Consider the following 16182-nt stretch of genomic DNA (forward strand, 5'->3'; position numbering starts at 1 on the left):
GGGTCTGGGATTGTGTCGTAGGGTGTACAAATGGACAGTAAATGTCAAAATGGAAAATGTAGGTATAGCTAAAGTGAGAAAGTTCCTTTTATGTAAAAATATGGAATCTAATGAAACAGAGGACTGAGCACTTGGATCCCTTTATTTTCTTTCTGCATATCTCTCTCATGTGCACAGCCATTAATCCATTTGGGGGCTTAATAATTTCACTAGTTTCTTCTAGCAGGATTTCGGTGCTTCTGATAGCAGGGCTGCAATGCTTTTTTCTTCCGTGTACCTCTGTGCCTGGATAAGCTGCACCTACTAAATGCATTTCACATAGCCGTTCAGGACATAGCTAAAAATAAACAACCAATAATTTTGCAGCACCATTTATTATAGCATAAGCTTTTGTGCACTGGAGTCTGTGTCATCAGATGCATGTTAGTTGTCTTATCAGCAATGATGCTTTGTGCATGGCCATTATGGTTCCATTACTTTAAGATTTAGTTCAGGGCCTCAAATCTTTTTAGAGACTTGGGCACAATTAAGAATTTTAGAAACTGCTGTGGAGACTACCACAAAATGCTTAACCATCACTGACATCCATGTGTCGTGTCTATGAATCTTAGGCTGCATTCTTATTCAGCAAAAATATTAGTTCTGTGTATATTTCATACTGCAATAGCTCTTTATTAAGGGATAGTCTAATTCAGCTAATTACTGGCAATGCAATTCAGTGAATACTTTTAAACATATGTTTTGGCAAGCCTAGTAGTTGCTTCTTTTTGTGGGGAAGTTATTTCATGGGTAAATTTTGTACTGTCTTTAATATTCACTGATATACACTCTCATTTGCCTGCTTCATGGAAATTTAACAAATGGTTAGTGTGAATGGATTCTCTATGCTGTTTTGGCGGCTAAGAGACTGTTATTATAATTCTGGAAGGATACCCACCCACCTCTTACAGTGCAATAAACTAAGGACCTTACAAAACTTTCAATATTCGAACGAGTGGCATATAGATAATACGTTCAGACAGCTACTTCTTTGGCTGTTTGGTCTGCTTTTGTTGAAGTCTGTGTATTATTGCTAGAAGGTTGTATGCATTTTATCCAAATTCATGTAACTATATTTATAAACTGGGAAAAATTAAGATTAAAACATTAAAATTAAAACATTTTGATCGACCACAGAAATCACATTGAGGAACCTCTCACAGGTGCCATTGGAGGTATCTCTGGGGAATCATATGGGAACCCCTGCTTTAGCCTAATTATTACACTGTATATTTGTTTACTTTCATTTCCCTCTGGCTCCACATGTCAAGAAGCAAAAAGACCTTTCCTTTTGAGTTGGTATTAGGATTGCAACAATCTTAGCTCCAGCTCTTTTTAGCATAGACTTCCTCAATGCTTGGCCTTGTCTTAGAAAGTGAGTTGAGCTGAGAGGACGGTCTCAGATACTTACAGAACTCTGTTTGGCAACCAGCAACTTCGTTCCTATGTCACAAGCAACAGAAACAAAGGCTGAAAATCATGTGCAGAAAAAAGTGATGTCACTTGTGCAGCAGTCTCACGGGGCTCAATTTCCAGAGAGTGCCACGTGAACACTTGGTGTGCTCACCAGAACATCAGATTCATGGCCCCAAGAAAGCAGGCCAGCATCTGTGGAACTGAGCCCTGGAAATCTGATGGATTCCCACCCACAAAAGAGATTCCTCACACATATCTAGTTGGTATACCTATCAGCTGAACACTTCATGAATCTGAAGAAGTGGACTTACCATTATGACCCAGTTCACATGACATGATCAGTCAGAGTTCTGAGGGAATCTGGCTTCTTGTTTACAAGTTGCACAGTTTGTTCTTGGGCCATTTCTCTGGCCTGTCAGAGTTCCAAGTCTGAATGTCACATTAAAGAAACTATAGACAGAAATTCTTGTTTGTTTAGCCACTTCTGCTCACAGCAGAGGCAATCAGGAAACATTTACAAGCACACTGCTCATAAATTATAATGTGCAAGCCCTCCCACATGTAATAGTCTTTAAAGAGTCACAGGATCATCTGCAGAGTTTGCTGTGACAGAATAAAATTGCTACTTTTCTGGAAATAGCTAAGAAAGTATCTTTCCTTTTTGTGAGGATGGCATTGCTCTGTTGAGAGGTCACTGAAGCCCCAGAGGAACCAGAGGATGTTTGGGGCAGCAATCATAGTTGTAATGAAGGAAGCCCTTCTGAGGGTACTAGGATTGCTTTGGACCAGGTTGCCTCAGGAACCATCTGCTTCCAGGTGAATTTGCCTGGCCCTTGAGATTGATATCAGAAACCTTTGCCATAGTTACCAGAGAATAGATGTGTAGACACGAGGTGATTGCAAGATTGTGAAATATTTTTGCTTTTTGTTTGTATATGGCATTTGAAGTTTTTCTTTCAACAAACTTTTAATATTTATTGGAACTGTTGTCTTAAGGAATTTTATGTTCTGCTGCTTTTAAAATTTACTGCTGCTTTTAACTTGCAGTTTTAAAATTAATTGTAAGTGTGTCATAATTTTAAGTGGTTTGTACAATATTTATTTAAGTGCTTCATACAATATAAGTATCTTTTTTTACTTTGTAGCCCCTGTGGTTTTTGTTTTGCTTCACAGAAGAATAGACTGCAGAGAAAGTAATAATAATTCCATAGCAAACTCTTACCAGAGCTTTCTAATTTCTCCAGGCTGTCTTTGACTGTGTTGTGAACTCACTAAAAAACGTCCTCAATATTCTCATTGTGTATATGCTGTTCATGTTCATCTTTGCTGTGGTGGCTGTCCAGCTCTTTAAAGGCAAGTTCTTCTATTGCACTGATGAATCGAAGGAGTTTGAAAAGGACTGCAGGTTTGTAGCCTCTCTTTCTCTCTCTTTCTGCCTAAAATTATTTCTAAGCTACCTGTAAGAGTGGAACACTCTACCACCATTCTGTTTCCAGGGCCTCTTCCCCAGCCCAGCATCAGGAGTTGGCATAGTCAGGCATCTGTGTAGGGCCTCTACCCAAGCAGGACCCTCTAGACCTATTTGTTCCCTTCACCATTTCAACCTGTTTCTTCACGTACCTCTTGGTCTAGCCCAGACAATGGTGGTGGCAAGGAGGAGAAGCAGTAGATGTTCGCTACCTACTTGCTCATTGGCTTTTTGCCTGTCCAGCAAGCAAGCTGTAGTAACGATGAAAAAAGCAAGGGAAGCAAGAGCAGCTGGTGACAATGACAGTGAGATGGTAGACTCCCTGAGGGAGTGGAGGGAACCCATTGGAATGCATTGCCCAAGGGATCTTGTAAGCCCACGGCCAGCACTGCCCTGCCCCATTCCCTTTCCCTATGGCAAGCCAACATGTTTTGTGAACTCATGTGGCTCTTCCCTGGAATTAGGGGCTTGCGGACAGCGCCTCTCACATTGTATCCCCTCCTTATTCAATGCTGGTGAATGAAATCCCAGTGCCATAATTCCTGATCTATATTATGCTGAAACGTGTGCTGTTTAGTTCTCTTTGTTTATGCTGATTGTCGGTTGCCATTTTGAAGTAAATTGCATCAATAGTCCATATACATGAAATAAAGCAGGAGAAGGCAGCTTATGTCCCTCCAGAAGTTTTGGCCTACAGTTCCCAACAGCCCTGGCCAACATAGCCAGTGGTGAGGAACCTGTAGGCCAAAGCATCTGGAAGGTCACAAGCTGTTCAGCTCTAAAACAAACAGTCTAGGTTTTCCGTAGGCTCATAGCCTAATTTAATCAGACACATGGCATTCGTAAGTTTTAATTTCTGTTTTCCTATCATTCCCCTTACTCCAGTCACCACTTTGGATTGCTGTACCTGATTGGCATCAGCTTCATGTTTCATCCTTTCCTTTATCTTCAGTTTGAGGAGTTGGTCCTGAGAAGAAGAATCTGATCTTCTTGTCAGTCATATCTGGCCAGTTGCACTTAACTGATACCATTTTAAAAGTCCAATATGCTAAATGCAATGGGTTTTAAATGTCTTAAAATCCCTAATTACATTTAGCAGCATTAGGATCTATATTTCTTGCTGAAATAGTCAAATATTCAAATTATACATGTTTAAGAGGAGAAGCAATGATCAAACAGAAGTGCTTGGTGGGTGTTTTTTCCTCCAGTTTCTGTTCTTTCAAAATAATGTACACCTTGAGCAGCGATGAAGGATTTCTAACTGCAGGTGCTAACATGAGTGAAAATTAAAGTTCTCTGAAGTTAGAGAGCTGAAATTACCTGGCATAGGGAAAATGCAATTGAAATATTGGAATACCTTGGTTCTGTGATATTTCAATAGCAGACTGGCTGGATTAAATGGAAAGAAAGGAAATATGCCACTGTATTCATACTCAGATCAGAGGTCTTGGTAGCTCAGCTGCCCCTAGCCCACCAGCAGCTCAAACCCTCCCTAATATTGGATGTAGGATTATCAGCTATGGATCCCCCCTTCTCTCAATATAACCAAGTTTATACTCAATCATTAGCAAGCAAGCCAGATTTAGCATATTTGGTGCAAGTCAGACAGATCCCATGTGTTTCGTCAATGTTATGAGGCTACGGCAACTAACATTTGTACAAGAAACGGAGACTAGGCCATGATGCTATGAATGCATTCGCTTACTGAACAGCAGAAATAGTGGTGCCTAAGTCATGTGACCTATCCCAAACCATTCTTTGGTTCCACATGTAAAACTCTCATAGTTATTACATCCTGATGAGATATATGAAGATGGATTCAAGAAGTTCATAACCTCTTCAATAACACCAGTGTAATTCCCTGGAGCCTGGTCCTATCTCTCTAAAGGAGTTCAAATGTGCTTCCTCCCAGAAAAGTATTTATGGGATTGTTCCTTAATGAACTACCTGTACTTTATACAAATTGGACCTGTTTGGACCTATTATGTCAGCACAAAGTGACTCAACCTCTATTTGAGCCTAGCAAATGAGGCTCTTATATCAACTAAAGTTTGATCATTGGAGTTATCCTGGTTAATATTTGAAACAATCTTGTAATATGAATAAAAGTTACCAGTTCTACTCACACTCATTCAAAAGCTAGAGTTGCATCCACCATCAAAGAGATAATTTGTGGCTTAGCAGAACCTTGCTAAAATGCCCATATGCCATTAAGTGTACCCCTTAATGTTTTTGTTGATCTCTTTCCTAGGGGAGAGTATTTAGTCTATGAGAAGAACAATGAAGTGAAAGCTGAGAAGCGAGAGTGGAAGAAATATGAGTTCCATTATGACAATGTATTGTGGGCGCTTCTTACTCTCTTCACTGTGTCTACAGGAGAAGGCTGGCCAGAGTAAGTCATTCAAGAAAATGAGGATCCACTAGAAAGCAAGGGATGATAACATCTGGTTGGTTGCTGTTGAAGTCAAACTGCTGGTCTGAACCAGCCTGGATTATCTGGATGAACTTCACCTTCCACCACTAAGCCATTTTTGACACATAGGAGCCTAATCAGATCCACCATGGTTTATCCTTACTGTATGAAAACACTGTCCCAGGAAGAAAGAGATAAACTATTTATTTAGTTATTTATGCATGCTGACAGAAAACCACAGAAAGCACAGCAATGTTTTTTAAAAAGTGGTGGTGAATGTGTAGTTAAGGGTGTAAATTATTTTTATGAGGGGGTGGGTTTGGAGGTTTGTGATTCAAGACCTTTACCCTCCCTGCCTAAGATCCTGAGTTAAAATAAGCTAAATTCGGAAGGTGTAAGCTATGGCTCATGTAAATTGGATGCAGTTTCTACTCTTTCCCGTACCCTAGTATTGAGATATTGGATGGTGAATCCTAAGGCTTCTGAATGGGGTCACAGGACATAAATTCACAAGTGCAACCGAACCAGAGAAGCCTTTTCTGTCTTGTGGCTCATAACTGCATTCAGTTCATATCTAGTTTATCTAGTTTTCCAGTGCATAATCCCCACACCAACAACAGGGGTTGCAGAATTTAAGGGGGACAACAAAACTTAGTTACAACAAAAACGTGTTGCTCAAAAATTGGAAACAGTCCATTGGCAGCTCCAAAGGACTCAACTGTATGTTACATTAAATATGTAAATAGCAGCTTCATCTTTAATCTTCCTGCTTTTCCTCCTTCATTTTAAAATCGGGGAGATCCATTTTTGTTGGGAGCCTCCTGCATGCAGGAATTAAAGTCTTAATACTTTCCTTCATGGACCCAGTTTTACCAGTTAACACATGCTCTCCAGCACAGCCGTTAGGGCATAAGAACCATTTCCCTCTGGCACTGATGAGACTTTTTCCTTCTAAGCTCCAGGCTTTCTCTTCCCAAGCATAATATCCATTGGAAGTGCTTGTGATCAATAAAACAGAATTTTTCATTGAAGCTCCCCTCTCCACATGGCAGGGATGTCCTGACAAAAATCAGGGTACACTAATGGGCATACCTGCTACCTTTGACTTTAATGAAATATATAACTGAGCCACCATAGTAAACAGGGAGCAGTGAAGAACTAGGGTACTGCTGTGATGAAAAAAAGTGAAACAGGGATGAGAGGAGCAAGAATGGCACACATTTATAAATGTATGGAAGACACATGCTCAGATAAACATTTGTAAACTGTAGTTACACATTTACGAGGAATGTTTTAAATGTAATGTTCTATGTTTCAGACTGATCTTTGGTTTTGGAAAGGCTAACGTTCTGTTTTGTTGACTTACAGATTTGTAAATGTATTTTTTGTTAATTAAAAACAAACACCAGAATTGTTAGAAGGTGTCTCCATTTCAAAAGTGCCAGTGCTTGCATTGACAACCATGGGAAAGAGAACCAGAACAAATGAGTGCATCTTCCTCTTCCTCTATGCATCCCAAGAGGAAGAGGTAAGTGCTGCCTTCCCATCCATCTCTTTCCCACTTGCAGAAAATTCTGCCAGCAGCCATGACTGTTGGAGTTCCAGAATTTCTGGCTCAGATCCAGAGTTTAGTAAAATTCATCTCACTAAGTGATTAAAATTTCAAACCACAGAAGATCTTGTCGCTGATTTGGGCAATGAGCATGGCATCACTGGCCTGCATCTATGGGGCCTGAGCCCCAAATACATTTTCTATGACCCTGGGTCTATTCCCCAGAGCCTTGAGTGTCCATTGGTGCCAGCTGAAGTCTCCCACCACCCCAGCTTAATTGTCATGGAGGGAGAGATTTTCCACAGAGATTGCAGCTGGGAAGGGGAGGGAAAAGTTAACTTTCCCTTTCCCATATACTGGAACACTCCACCCCCAATTTTTTCTCTGCATGGCAATCAAGCTTAGCAAAAAAATTATTTCTACATTTACATATATAGATATAAACATGCACATGCTAGTTTTACGCAGATTTGTGTCCTATGGGCCTGGGCTCTAAATCTTTAAAGTGCCCAGCAACATTCCTGATAAAGAGCCCTCCTTATTTTGAGTTTTATGTAGTCCACTCTTATTGGTTCTTAAGACACTATACCACAAATCTGCTTAAGATTTGAGCATCTGGAACATGTTTCAGAAGCACCAGTTGCTGCCGCTTTCTTAGGTGGGGCCATGAGTCTGATGGATCATTCACATAGCTCTTTCTCCTTTCCCATGTTTCCTTTCTCCATCTCTCCTTGTTTTGTCTTTTCTGCAGTGTCCTCAAGCACTCGGTGGATGCTACATATGAGAATCAGGGCCCCAGCCCTGGTTTTCGCATGGAGATGTCTATCTTCTATGTGGTCTACTTTGTGGTCTTCCCATTTTTCTTTGTCAACATTTTTGTGGCCTTAATCATCATCACCTTCCAGGAGCAGGGGGACAAGATGATGGAGGAGTACAGCCTGGAGAAGAATGAGGTTTGGCATGTGTTGGGGTTGGGCATTATGCCATGGGCAAAAGCCAATGAAAATATTGCCTTGGCAGGAAAAAGTGAGATTGTTAAACCCAAAAAGCTTCCTAAAGATTCTTCCCCATTTCTTCACCGGAGTTCCAAAATTCTGGCTTGCTAGAAATATATCCTGGGTAATGTGCCCAGGGAGTGGGGGTTGATTATATTATTTGAGTCTATGATTTGCTGCAATAAAAAAATTGTTGACACAAGAGCCAGCAGTCAGAGTGCAAAAGCAGATTTGGTATAGAAAATAATACTAAGAACCCCAGTACATTTTGAACTGTATCCATCCCTTCACCATGAGAAATTCTAGAGAGTTAGAAAAAATATTTTTAAAAGACAGTACTAAGGGTACTTTAAAAGAAATAAGCACACATAAGGGCAATGCTCCATGTACTGAAAATCTCCAGAGTATATAAACAGTAATATGGTTTCCTTTACAGATAAGCTATTCACATTTTAAAGGACCTCTGTCTCTGTCTGCATATCCTCAAAAGTAATATCTTGGTCATGATGTCTCTTCTTAACATGTGAGCATCATCTGCTGCTTTCATCTGTAAAACTGGAGGATAGTAGAATTTCCTTATGTCCAGAACTGAGATGGTGTCATTAGGCTGTTCCTCCACTCCTTTCAACAGAAAGGCGATTCTGCTTCTGCTTCTCTGGCATGCTTATATAGTCCCACTTGGTCATGTTTCCTTCCCCTTTAAATCATCATGACCTGCAGCCAGTCGCCTTTGGGAAGCAAAGGTGTTCTTAAAGCAGAGGTAGGGAATCTTTCCGTTGTGGTCGTCATATCTTGGGGGGAAATGACCATAGCTCAGTGGTCAAGCACATACTCAGTGTGCAATTGTGCCAGAATCAGTCTCTGACATCACTGTGTAGGGCTTAGAAAGATTCCTGTCTGAAATCCTGAAGATTAACTGCCAGTCAGTGTAGACAGTATGGAACTACATAGCTCAATAGTTTAATTCTGTACAAGGCAGCTGCCTATATTCCTTATCTCTTGGGACATGCATGCCAACAACAAAGAGTCAGAACCAATGCCTGGTAGAACTACCTTCTTTTCTCTTGGTGCCACAACTTTCCTTCCCTCTCCTTCTGTGAACTTGGAGGGGCTGATGGGATTGGGGTGAGGGTTATAGGTTTCCCACCCCTGTCTTAGGCTGGGTGATTATTCAGCTGAGGCTGCTGTGCAATGCAGATCCCATTGAACCTGCCACATGAGCAGAAACAGGATTTACCTGATTGCACTTACCATTCATGCTTCCTGGATAGTCCTGGACTGTATACTCCATCAGAGCAAGTTAGTTCTGGTTAGTGTGCATTCAATGGAGCTACCTCTTAAGGGCCACTTGCCACATTACATGCACATTTTGGTGGCTTATGTTCAGCTTTATGTAGGAAAGTGGATATGTATCTAGTGCCTAAGTAAGACTTCTGTTTGTTAGATTTTGGAAACGGTTCCAGAGAATGTGTGTCTTCCTTGTGACACAGAAACATGTTTTAACTCTCCCACATTTACAGGCATCTTAAGACAATGATGTGCACAATCTTGCCTTTAAAATTAATGTCAGAGGCAGCTTTCATTGATCCATGCAGCAACAAGCACTTCTCATGGTGTTGGTGCTAAATCAGTATCTAGTAATTATTAGTACATTTTCCCCAGGAATAATATAGTACACACCCAGCTGTGAAGTAAGGCATTGCAGCTCTAGTCAGCTACAAAAGGATTGTAGGGCAAAAATGCACTTTTGTGCTAAGAAGACTCTAAAGTGATTTGTTTGTATTTAGACTTTGCAAAGATGAATAATTCAATGCTTTTTCTCCTTGGCCTTGTCTGTCTCGTGAAAGAGCCCCCTCATCTTCTTCACTATTACTCTTCTATGCTTTCTTCACAGCGAGCCTGCATTGACTTTGCTATCAGTGCCAAGCCACTCACCCGGCACATGCCTCAGAACAAACAGAGCTTTCAGTACCGTATGTGGCAGTTTGTGGTTTCACCACCATTTGAGTACACCATTATGGCCATGATTGCCCTAAACACCATTGTCCTAATGATGAAAGTAAGTAAGAGATGACTGGCTTTGAATTGGCAATGCTTTCATGGGATCCATGGGATGTATGTCTTGAGGCCCTAGCAATAGACCATGGGGCTGGTCTGAATCCCGTAGAGTGTTCTGAGATTTACAGCTTTACAGCTGTGAACACCGTACTGTTGGACACCGTCCAGATCCATGGCTCTTCAGGGTCCTTCAGGCTCCTGTTAACCTGGTCCTTTGATCTCCTTTTGGACTTGTCGACTAGTTGTGACCCACAAGTCCTGGATCAAGTCCTAGTACCACCCTTACCTGACATCTCACTTTGGCTCTGGACTTGTGTAGTTTCATTCCTACCACTCCAGTGTCCCTTTCCTAATCTTAGTTCCATCCTTCATGACTGTGCTCTCTCTCTCTCTCTCTCTCTCTCTCTCTCTCTTCTCTCTCCCCTTCCCCCTGCAACTAAATAGTACTACAATGCCACATCTATATATGATTATTTACTAAAGATGTTCAACATTGTCTTCACTGCCCTGTTCTCCTTGGAGTGTATTCTGAAAATCATCGCCTTTGGATTGTTGGTAAGTGTATCTTTTGCTAGACTTCATGAGAAATAATAATGAAGGCCTCTACTACAGAACATGAGAAATATAGTCTATTTCCTTATGGAACAGGGAGGGAAATGAAATATATTACACTGTTGTTGTTACTGCTGCTGCTGCTGCTGCTGCTACTACTACTATTATTCATCATCATACTCTGTCCCATCACATGTCATAACAGATCTTTCAGGGTATTCAGGCATTACATCTGAGAAGGTACCATGAGATGTAGCAAACAGCTTCACCATGAGGGAGTATCTGAAATGGACAACATTTCCTCAGGAGGGCATGGGAACTGGTGCATTTACTAAGGAGCATAACCAAAGGCCTGATCTTAAGTTTTGTTGCTATAGAACTGATGACAATAGTGTTTATATTCTGTCCAATTCTAGTTAGACTCTGGCTTTTGTCCTGCAATTAAAATGACTTTATTTAACTATAACAAGGAATGTGAGCTGATACAAGCAGCACTGTGACTTGGGGATGATTATTGCTGGGTGGTGTGCAGTTGGTTGCTAGCTTCTCCAAGAAAGAAGTGGATGTTCAGTTCGAAGCACCAGTCAGGCACAAGCTAAGAACAGTATGCCGTTTCAGTGTTACATTTATAGTAAAGATTTTGGCTCTGACTTGAAAGCCTTTATGTTCAGCAGTCAGACTTTGCAGCAGAAACTCCCTTGGTCTTGAAGGACACTTACAAGGAAATTAAAGGGAAAAAAGCAACTTCATAGCAGTGATAACTTTTATTGTAACTTCGATATTCGGAAAATAGGAGCATTAGGGAGATGTACATCTGCTGTACACTAAAGCCTGGAGTTCTTAAGCATGGATAAATGCAAATTCAAAAAAAGATAAACTGAAGGTGTTCAAGCAAAGGGCTCCCTCTAGCATGGATGTTAGCACTTGATAGTAGCTGGGCCAAATCCCGCTCCTGTAAGTGGTGCCATCACTCTCCCAAGCTGCCAACTCAGAGGGAGCAAAAGGCTGCAAATTAGCATCTGTGACAATAGAACTTGGCAGGGGCCTCTTTTGGGGTGTTAGGGATGGAGCCTTGGCTCTTCACTCTCTATATCTCTATTTTGCTCAAAGTAGCAAAATTAGTTGCTGGCAGGTGTTCCTTCAGGAACTTATTCATGCCTGCTCTCAACATGGGTAATTTGGTGGTTTTATGAGCTGAATTAATTAACATTAGCAGCTCTGCAATTACTAAGTCAGACTTTGGAAACAACTGGCTTTCTCTCCTTAGAGGAACTCAGCTAACAAGTGGGACAGTCCCCAGAGGCAGTCGTATTATTAGGCTCATGTGTGTTGTATTTATTATTTATTTATTTATTTTAGGTGTTCATGTGACCGTTCATGCAAATAAGTGGTGGCGGGGGGAAGATGCAGGTTTCCTAGCAAAGCTCTTTGCCTGAGAGCATCATAGGCCTTGGATTCACTGGGCAATAGCATTGTCTCGTGTTCATAGGAAGTGCCTTGCAGGCAAACCTCGTTTAGCTCTCATCCTGCTCTCAGTCTGCCTGTTTATGGCCAATAGAGAAGACATCGAGAACATGAGTTCAGATGTTTTCACTGAAATGAGCTCATGAAACTGGTCCCGCTATCCCCTCTTTCAGGACAAAATACAGTAGAAGTTGGAGTAGAAAGGAAGCCCTTAGCTAGTATTCACATTTTCTTTTGCAATTCCCATCACAAGAACTAGAGTGCACCCTAAAGGTAAACTGGAAGTGACTTGGGTAGACAGGGTGGAGGTCTCTCTGTTCTTGTTGCTGTTGCTTCCGTCGTGATTGAATGTTGTCACCTGTTTGCTGCTGTGTGGCTGTTCCTTTTCGTCCTTTGTTTTGTTCTTTCTTTATAGAATTATTTCCGTGATGCCTGGAATATCTTTGATTTTGTCACAGTTCTGGGTAGCATCACAGACATCTTAGTGACAGAGTTTGGGGTAAGTTCAAAACTGTGGTGGGGATAAAATTCCGGGGGAGGGAGGCAACTTGCAGGGAGTGGGGAGCAAAAACTGAAACATGAGAGTTTCACCCCATTGAACTGGGTTTTTGCTAGCATAGGTGCTGGAGAATCCAGAGAGGGGAAGTACAATCCAGAGAAGGGAAGTACAAATCCAATCCTATGGGACATATTTATTGACTAGCAAATAATAGATATTCCTTTTCTCCAGGAATAGGTTCTCAAAATGTTAACAATCAATCCCAGATTTTCAGCCACTCTTCAGTAAAAGTTTTATATTTGTACAAATGCTGTTGCTCAGATAAAGTATAAAATGTGGACTCTTTCTATTGAGGCCTTTATCTGGCAGAAGTTCAGAATTTCTCAAATGTGATAGTTAATACTGGTGTGAAGAGACCAGAGTCACTCCAGTGGGAGGTTTACACAAAATCTTTTTAGTGAGAGGACTATTAATGTTAACTCTTTTCAGTATGGCATTTGCCATCAGCCAACATCTTTTGATGCTGATGTTTTGGCCATCAGTCAAAAAAGCCATCAGCAGTTTGACCAAGGGCCACTTTGCACATTACAGGAGAAGTGTGTACACAAATTAAAAAATAGCTACAGTAATTACAAAACCTGTGAGCTTGAGGCAGCCTAGTGTCCCCAAGAGAACTCTGATGTGCTGCCAAAAATTAAATGGTTAAAGCTTCCCCACAGCCTAAACTACCTACTGCTCACCTCTGCAGTCCAGTGCAACATCATTCCCTTTTAAAATCAGTCAGGTGCTTACTTCTGTTCCATCACATATAAGGTGGTGGCTACATTTCATGATAACTCTTTAATGTGTGTACCTGCTTGTACTGTAATGTGTGGAATAGCCCCAAGTGGGATGGATATGGGTAAAACCAGAGTCATTTCATAGAAGGTGTTTCTGAAGGCATTAACTAGAGTGACTATGGATTCAAATGGATAACATCACACAATGGAGTTTGTCCTCTTGAAGTCCAAAGCATTGTATAAGGACTGGCTGGCTTTACTGCATGCTGGCACATAGCACTGTAGTGGCTATGATACCTATCTCCCTGCAGAAATCCTTAAAATTGTTTTTTCTCCCTTATATCTGCCAGAGTTCATATTGCTAAAGGGCACACAACCAGTCTTGCCTTATTCTTTCCCTTCCACCCATGCCCAACCTGCAGAATGTACTGAATGGATGGAAGAGGGAGACTTTGGGTGTGCCTTGAGGTCAAACTGCTCATGTCATGGGAGACCTGTGCAACTGGATATCCCAATGTCCTTTTCATTTTTTCAAAGCCATAGGAGGCTTCCCATTTATAATTCGGGCGAAGGGAGTAACCCATTCCTCTTGTCCCATTCTCCATTCAAAATAATTTTCTGTCCCTGCTCTAATCCCCACTGGATGGGGGTGGGGGAAGGGCAGTTTATCTATCCTGGCTTTTCCACAGCTGAGCTAAAAGCAGCTGAAGGACAATTTCAATCAGGGATATGGCAGTAAGAGAATCCACTTGCCTCAGTTTTCCTTTACCATGTTGCTTCCCCAGACAAATAAGTGCCCCTTTTCAGTAGCTTTGAAATATAGAAAAAGACATTGGGAGATCCAGTAACAGATCTCCCATATGCTGTGTAGCTTAGCTTTCTGTGAGATGGTGGGCAGGGGGAGAGATCTCATGTGAATGGGGGATCCTAACATGGTACCATGTAATGGATCTTTGTTATATTTAGGGAGTTTTAGGATTGAAGGTTGGAAGGATTCTCAAAGTTCATTATGCAATAAGAATGCATGCTTCCAGCATGAATAAATGAGTAGCCAAATTCATATTGTCCATAGGGAAACTGAGGCATCGTATTGGAAACACTTCAACAAGGAATATGGTCGACCAGGCACAGAGAAATTGAATTCTGCCTTTATTTTTGCATAGCAGACTTTCATAACATTCTTCTTGGTCCTCATTCCCAACCAATATACAAAACAGAATAGTAGGCGCCAAAAAAAATTCTCTCAGAGAAGATGTATATATGGCTGATTACTTCCCTGTGCTTGGAAAATGTGTGTGTGTGTGTGTGTGTGTGTGTGTGTGTGTGTGTGAGAGAGAGAGAGAGAGAGAGAGAGAGAGAGAGAGAGAGCGAGCGAGCGAGCGAGCTCACTATATGTGCATTGTGTGAGCACAGAATTATTATATTTTGCTTATTCACATACCCTAACAGGTAATGGGTCTGCTCTTGCCTAAGAGAGAGTGAGCCAATATCCAGGAAATAGTTACAGAGCATATTGTGCTCATTTTCTCTGATAAGCTGAAGGTCACTATTATGCATTATTTCTTCACAAGTTAAAAGAACACTCATGTTTCTAAATACCTCAGTATGACACAGTGATTCATTTTGTTGCAACTGAAAGAATTATTTAAGTGTTTATTCAGGGAAAACTGCACTAGCTCAGCTATGAATTCAGAGTGGTCCAAGAAGGTATTGCAAGCAGACATATTGGCCTTGAGAATGTCTGGCCAAGCTAAAATACAATACACCAAGAAAGGATCCATCACAAAAATTAAACAACATAAACCTTGTCTTCTCTGTTATGTATTTTAAAAAATACTATAGGAGAAAATTGCATTTTAAAGTAGACGTCTAAATGACCTGAAAACATATAAGAGATTATGATTCTTAGATGAAAATGCTTTCCTAAACTTAATGTAGGAATAAAAATGTCTTGAAAAGCATGTATGTCTGTGAGATGAAAGCTGCTAAACAGCCTAACTCAAGCTTTTATGGTTGATTGTTTCCTTGGAATTCTTTGAAACACTCAGACCTCTGAAAGTAACTGTGCTTGTTGTTAAGTTGCAGAGTCCTGAGTGATATCCCTTCTTCAGTAAAGAGATTATCTTTAGGCACTAATAGTAGATGTGGCCATTTTGTATTTTCAGGGGCATATCATGTACTTTTCATCCAAAAAGACCTTCAAAGAAGCATAGAAATTAAGAATATCGAAATAGAATACTCCATCAAGTTTATATATAGGAAAAGGGATTGGCTTCCTAGCAGCACACAACTTAATGAAAATATAACAAAATTACTCTTGCTAGGTATGGTTTCTACTGCTGTTCAAATCCAGCAAGTGTGGCTTGTTAGGGTGGTTAACAAATCATCCAGAACTTAGGCTTGTTGTAGGGCTCTCTTACCTTCTTTTCATGCTATCTCTTTATGCTTTTCTATTGGTCACCACCCCAACAGGCCACCGTTACCAAGGCTGGACGACAGAAGAAGCCATAATGGCAAGGACTTAGATTGGCAATCTGGCGGGCATCAGAATTTGCCTTGGCTAATAAACCACGATGGGCTGCTGACCAAAGACTGCAGTCATTGCAAGGAGATTAGGGTGTTTTCAGGCAACCCTTTTGTTGTACAATTGCCCTGCTTCATTCACAGAATTTTATGGAGGATTATCTTTAATTTGTAACCCTCCTGTTTTCCTACCACATCTTCCATATTTTTTAGTTGCCACAGAAAATCTTTTAAGGAAGGAAAAATAGAATAGCTGCACAATGTCATTTGATCAGTAATGCTAGGAGCTGTCCATCTGGAAGAAGCCATAAAATGAACCCATGCATTATGCTTACTGGTCCTGTGGTTGCTTGTTCATCTGTTTTACTACAAATGAGGTGTACATATTTTCTGTGGCGTATTCATATGTGAGGAGTCCTTCCCA

General features: G+C 41.0%; 1 protein-coding gene across 1 annotated transcript in view; it reads left to right on the top strand.

Annotated features, from left to right (window-relative positions):
- Positions 1–16182, top strand: part of CACNA1A (calcium voltage-gated channel subunit alpha1 A) — a 220110-nt gene that overhangs the window by 138942 nt on the left and 64986 nt on the right. Inside the window, exons 27-32 of the mRNA XM_044454096.1 lie at positions 2700–2860; positions 5175–5315; positions 7640–7841; positions 9778–9942; positions 10386–10496; positions 12373–12456. Coding sequence (XP_044310031.1) covers positions 2700–2860; positions 5175–5315; positions 7640–7841; positions 9778–9942; positions 10386–10496; positions 12373–12456 — 864 coding nt within the window. The remainder of the gene's footprint in view (positions 1–2699; positions 2861–5174; positions 5316–7639; positions 7842–9777; positions 9943–10385; positions 10497–12372; positions 12457–16182) is intronic.

This window comes from Varanus komodoensis, unplaced genomic scaffold (assembly GCF_004798865.1).
Source record: "Varanus komodoensis strain SLA01 unplaced genomic scaffold, ASM479886v1 scaffold7_1, whole genome shotgun sequence".
NCBI classification, from domain to species: Eukaryota; Metazoa; Chordata; class Lepidosauria; order Squamata; family Varanidae; genus Varanus; species Varanus komodoensis.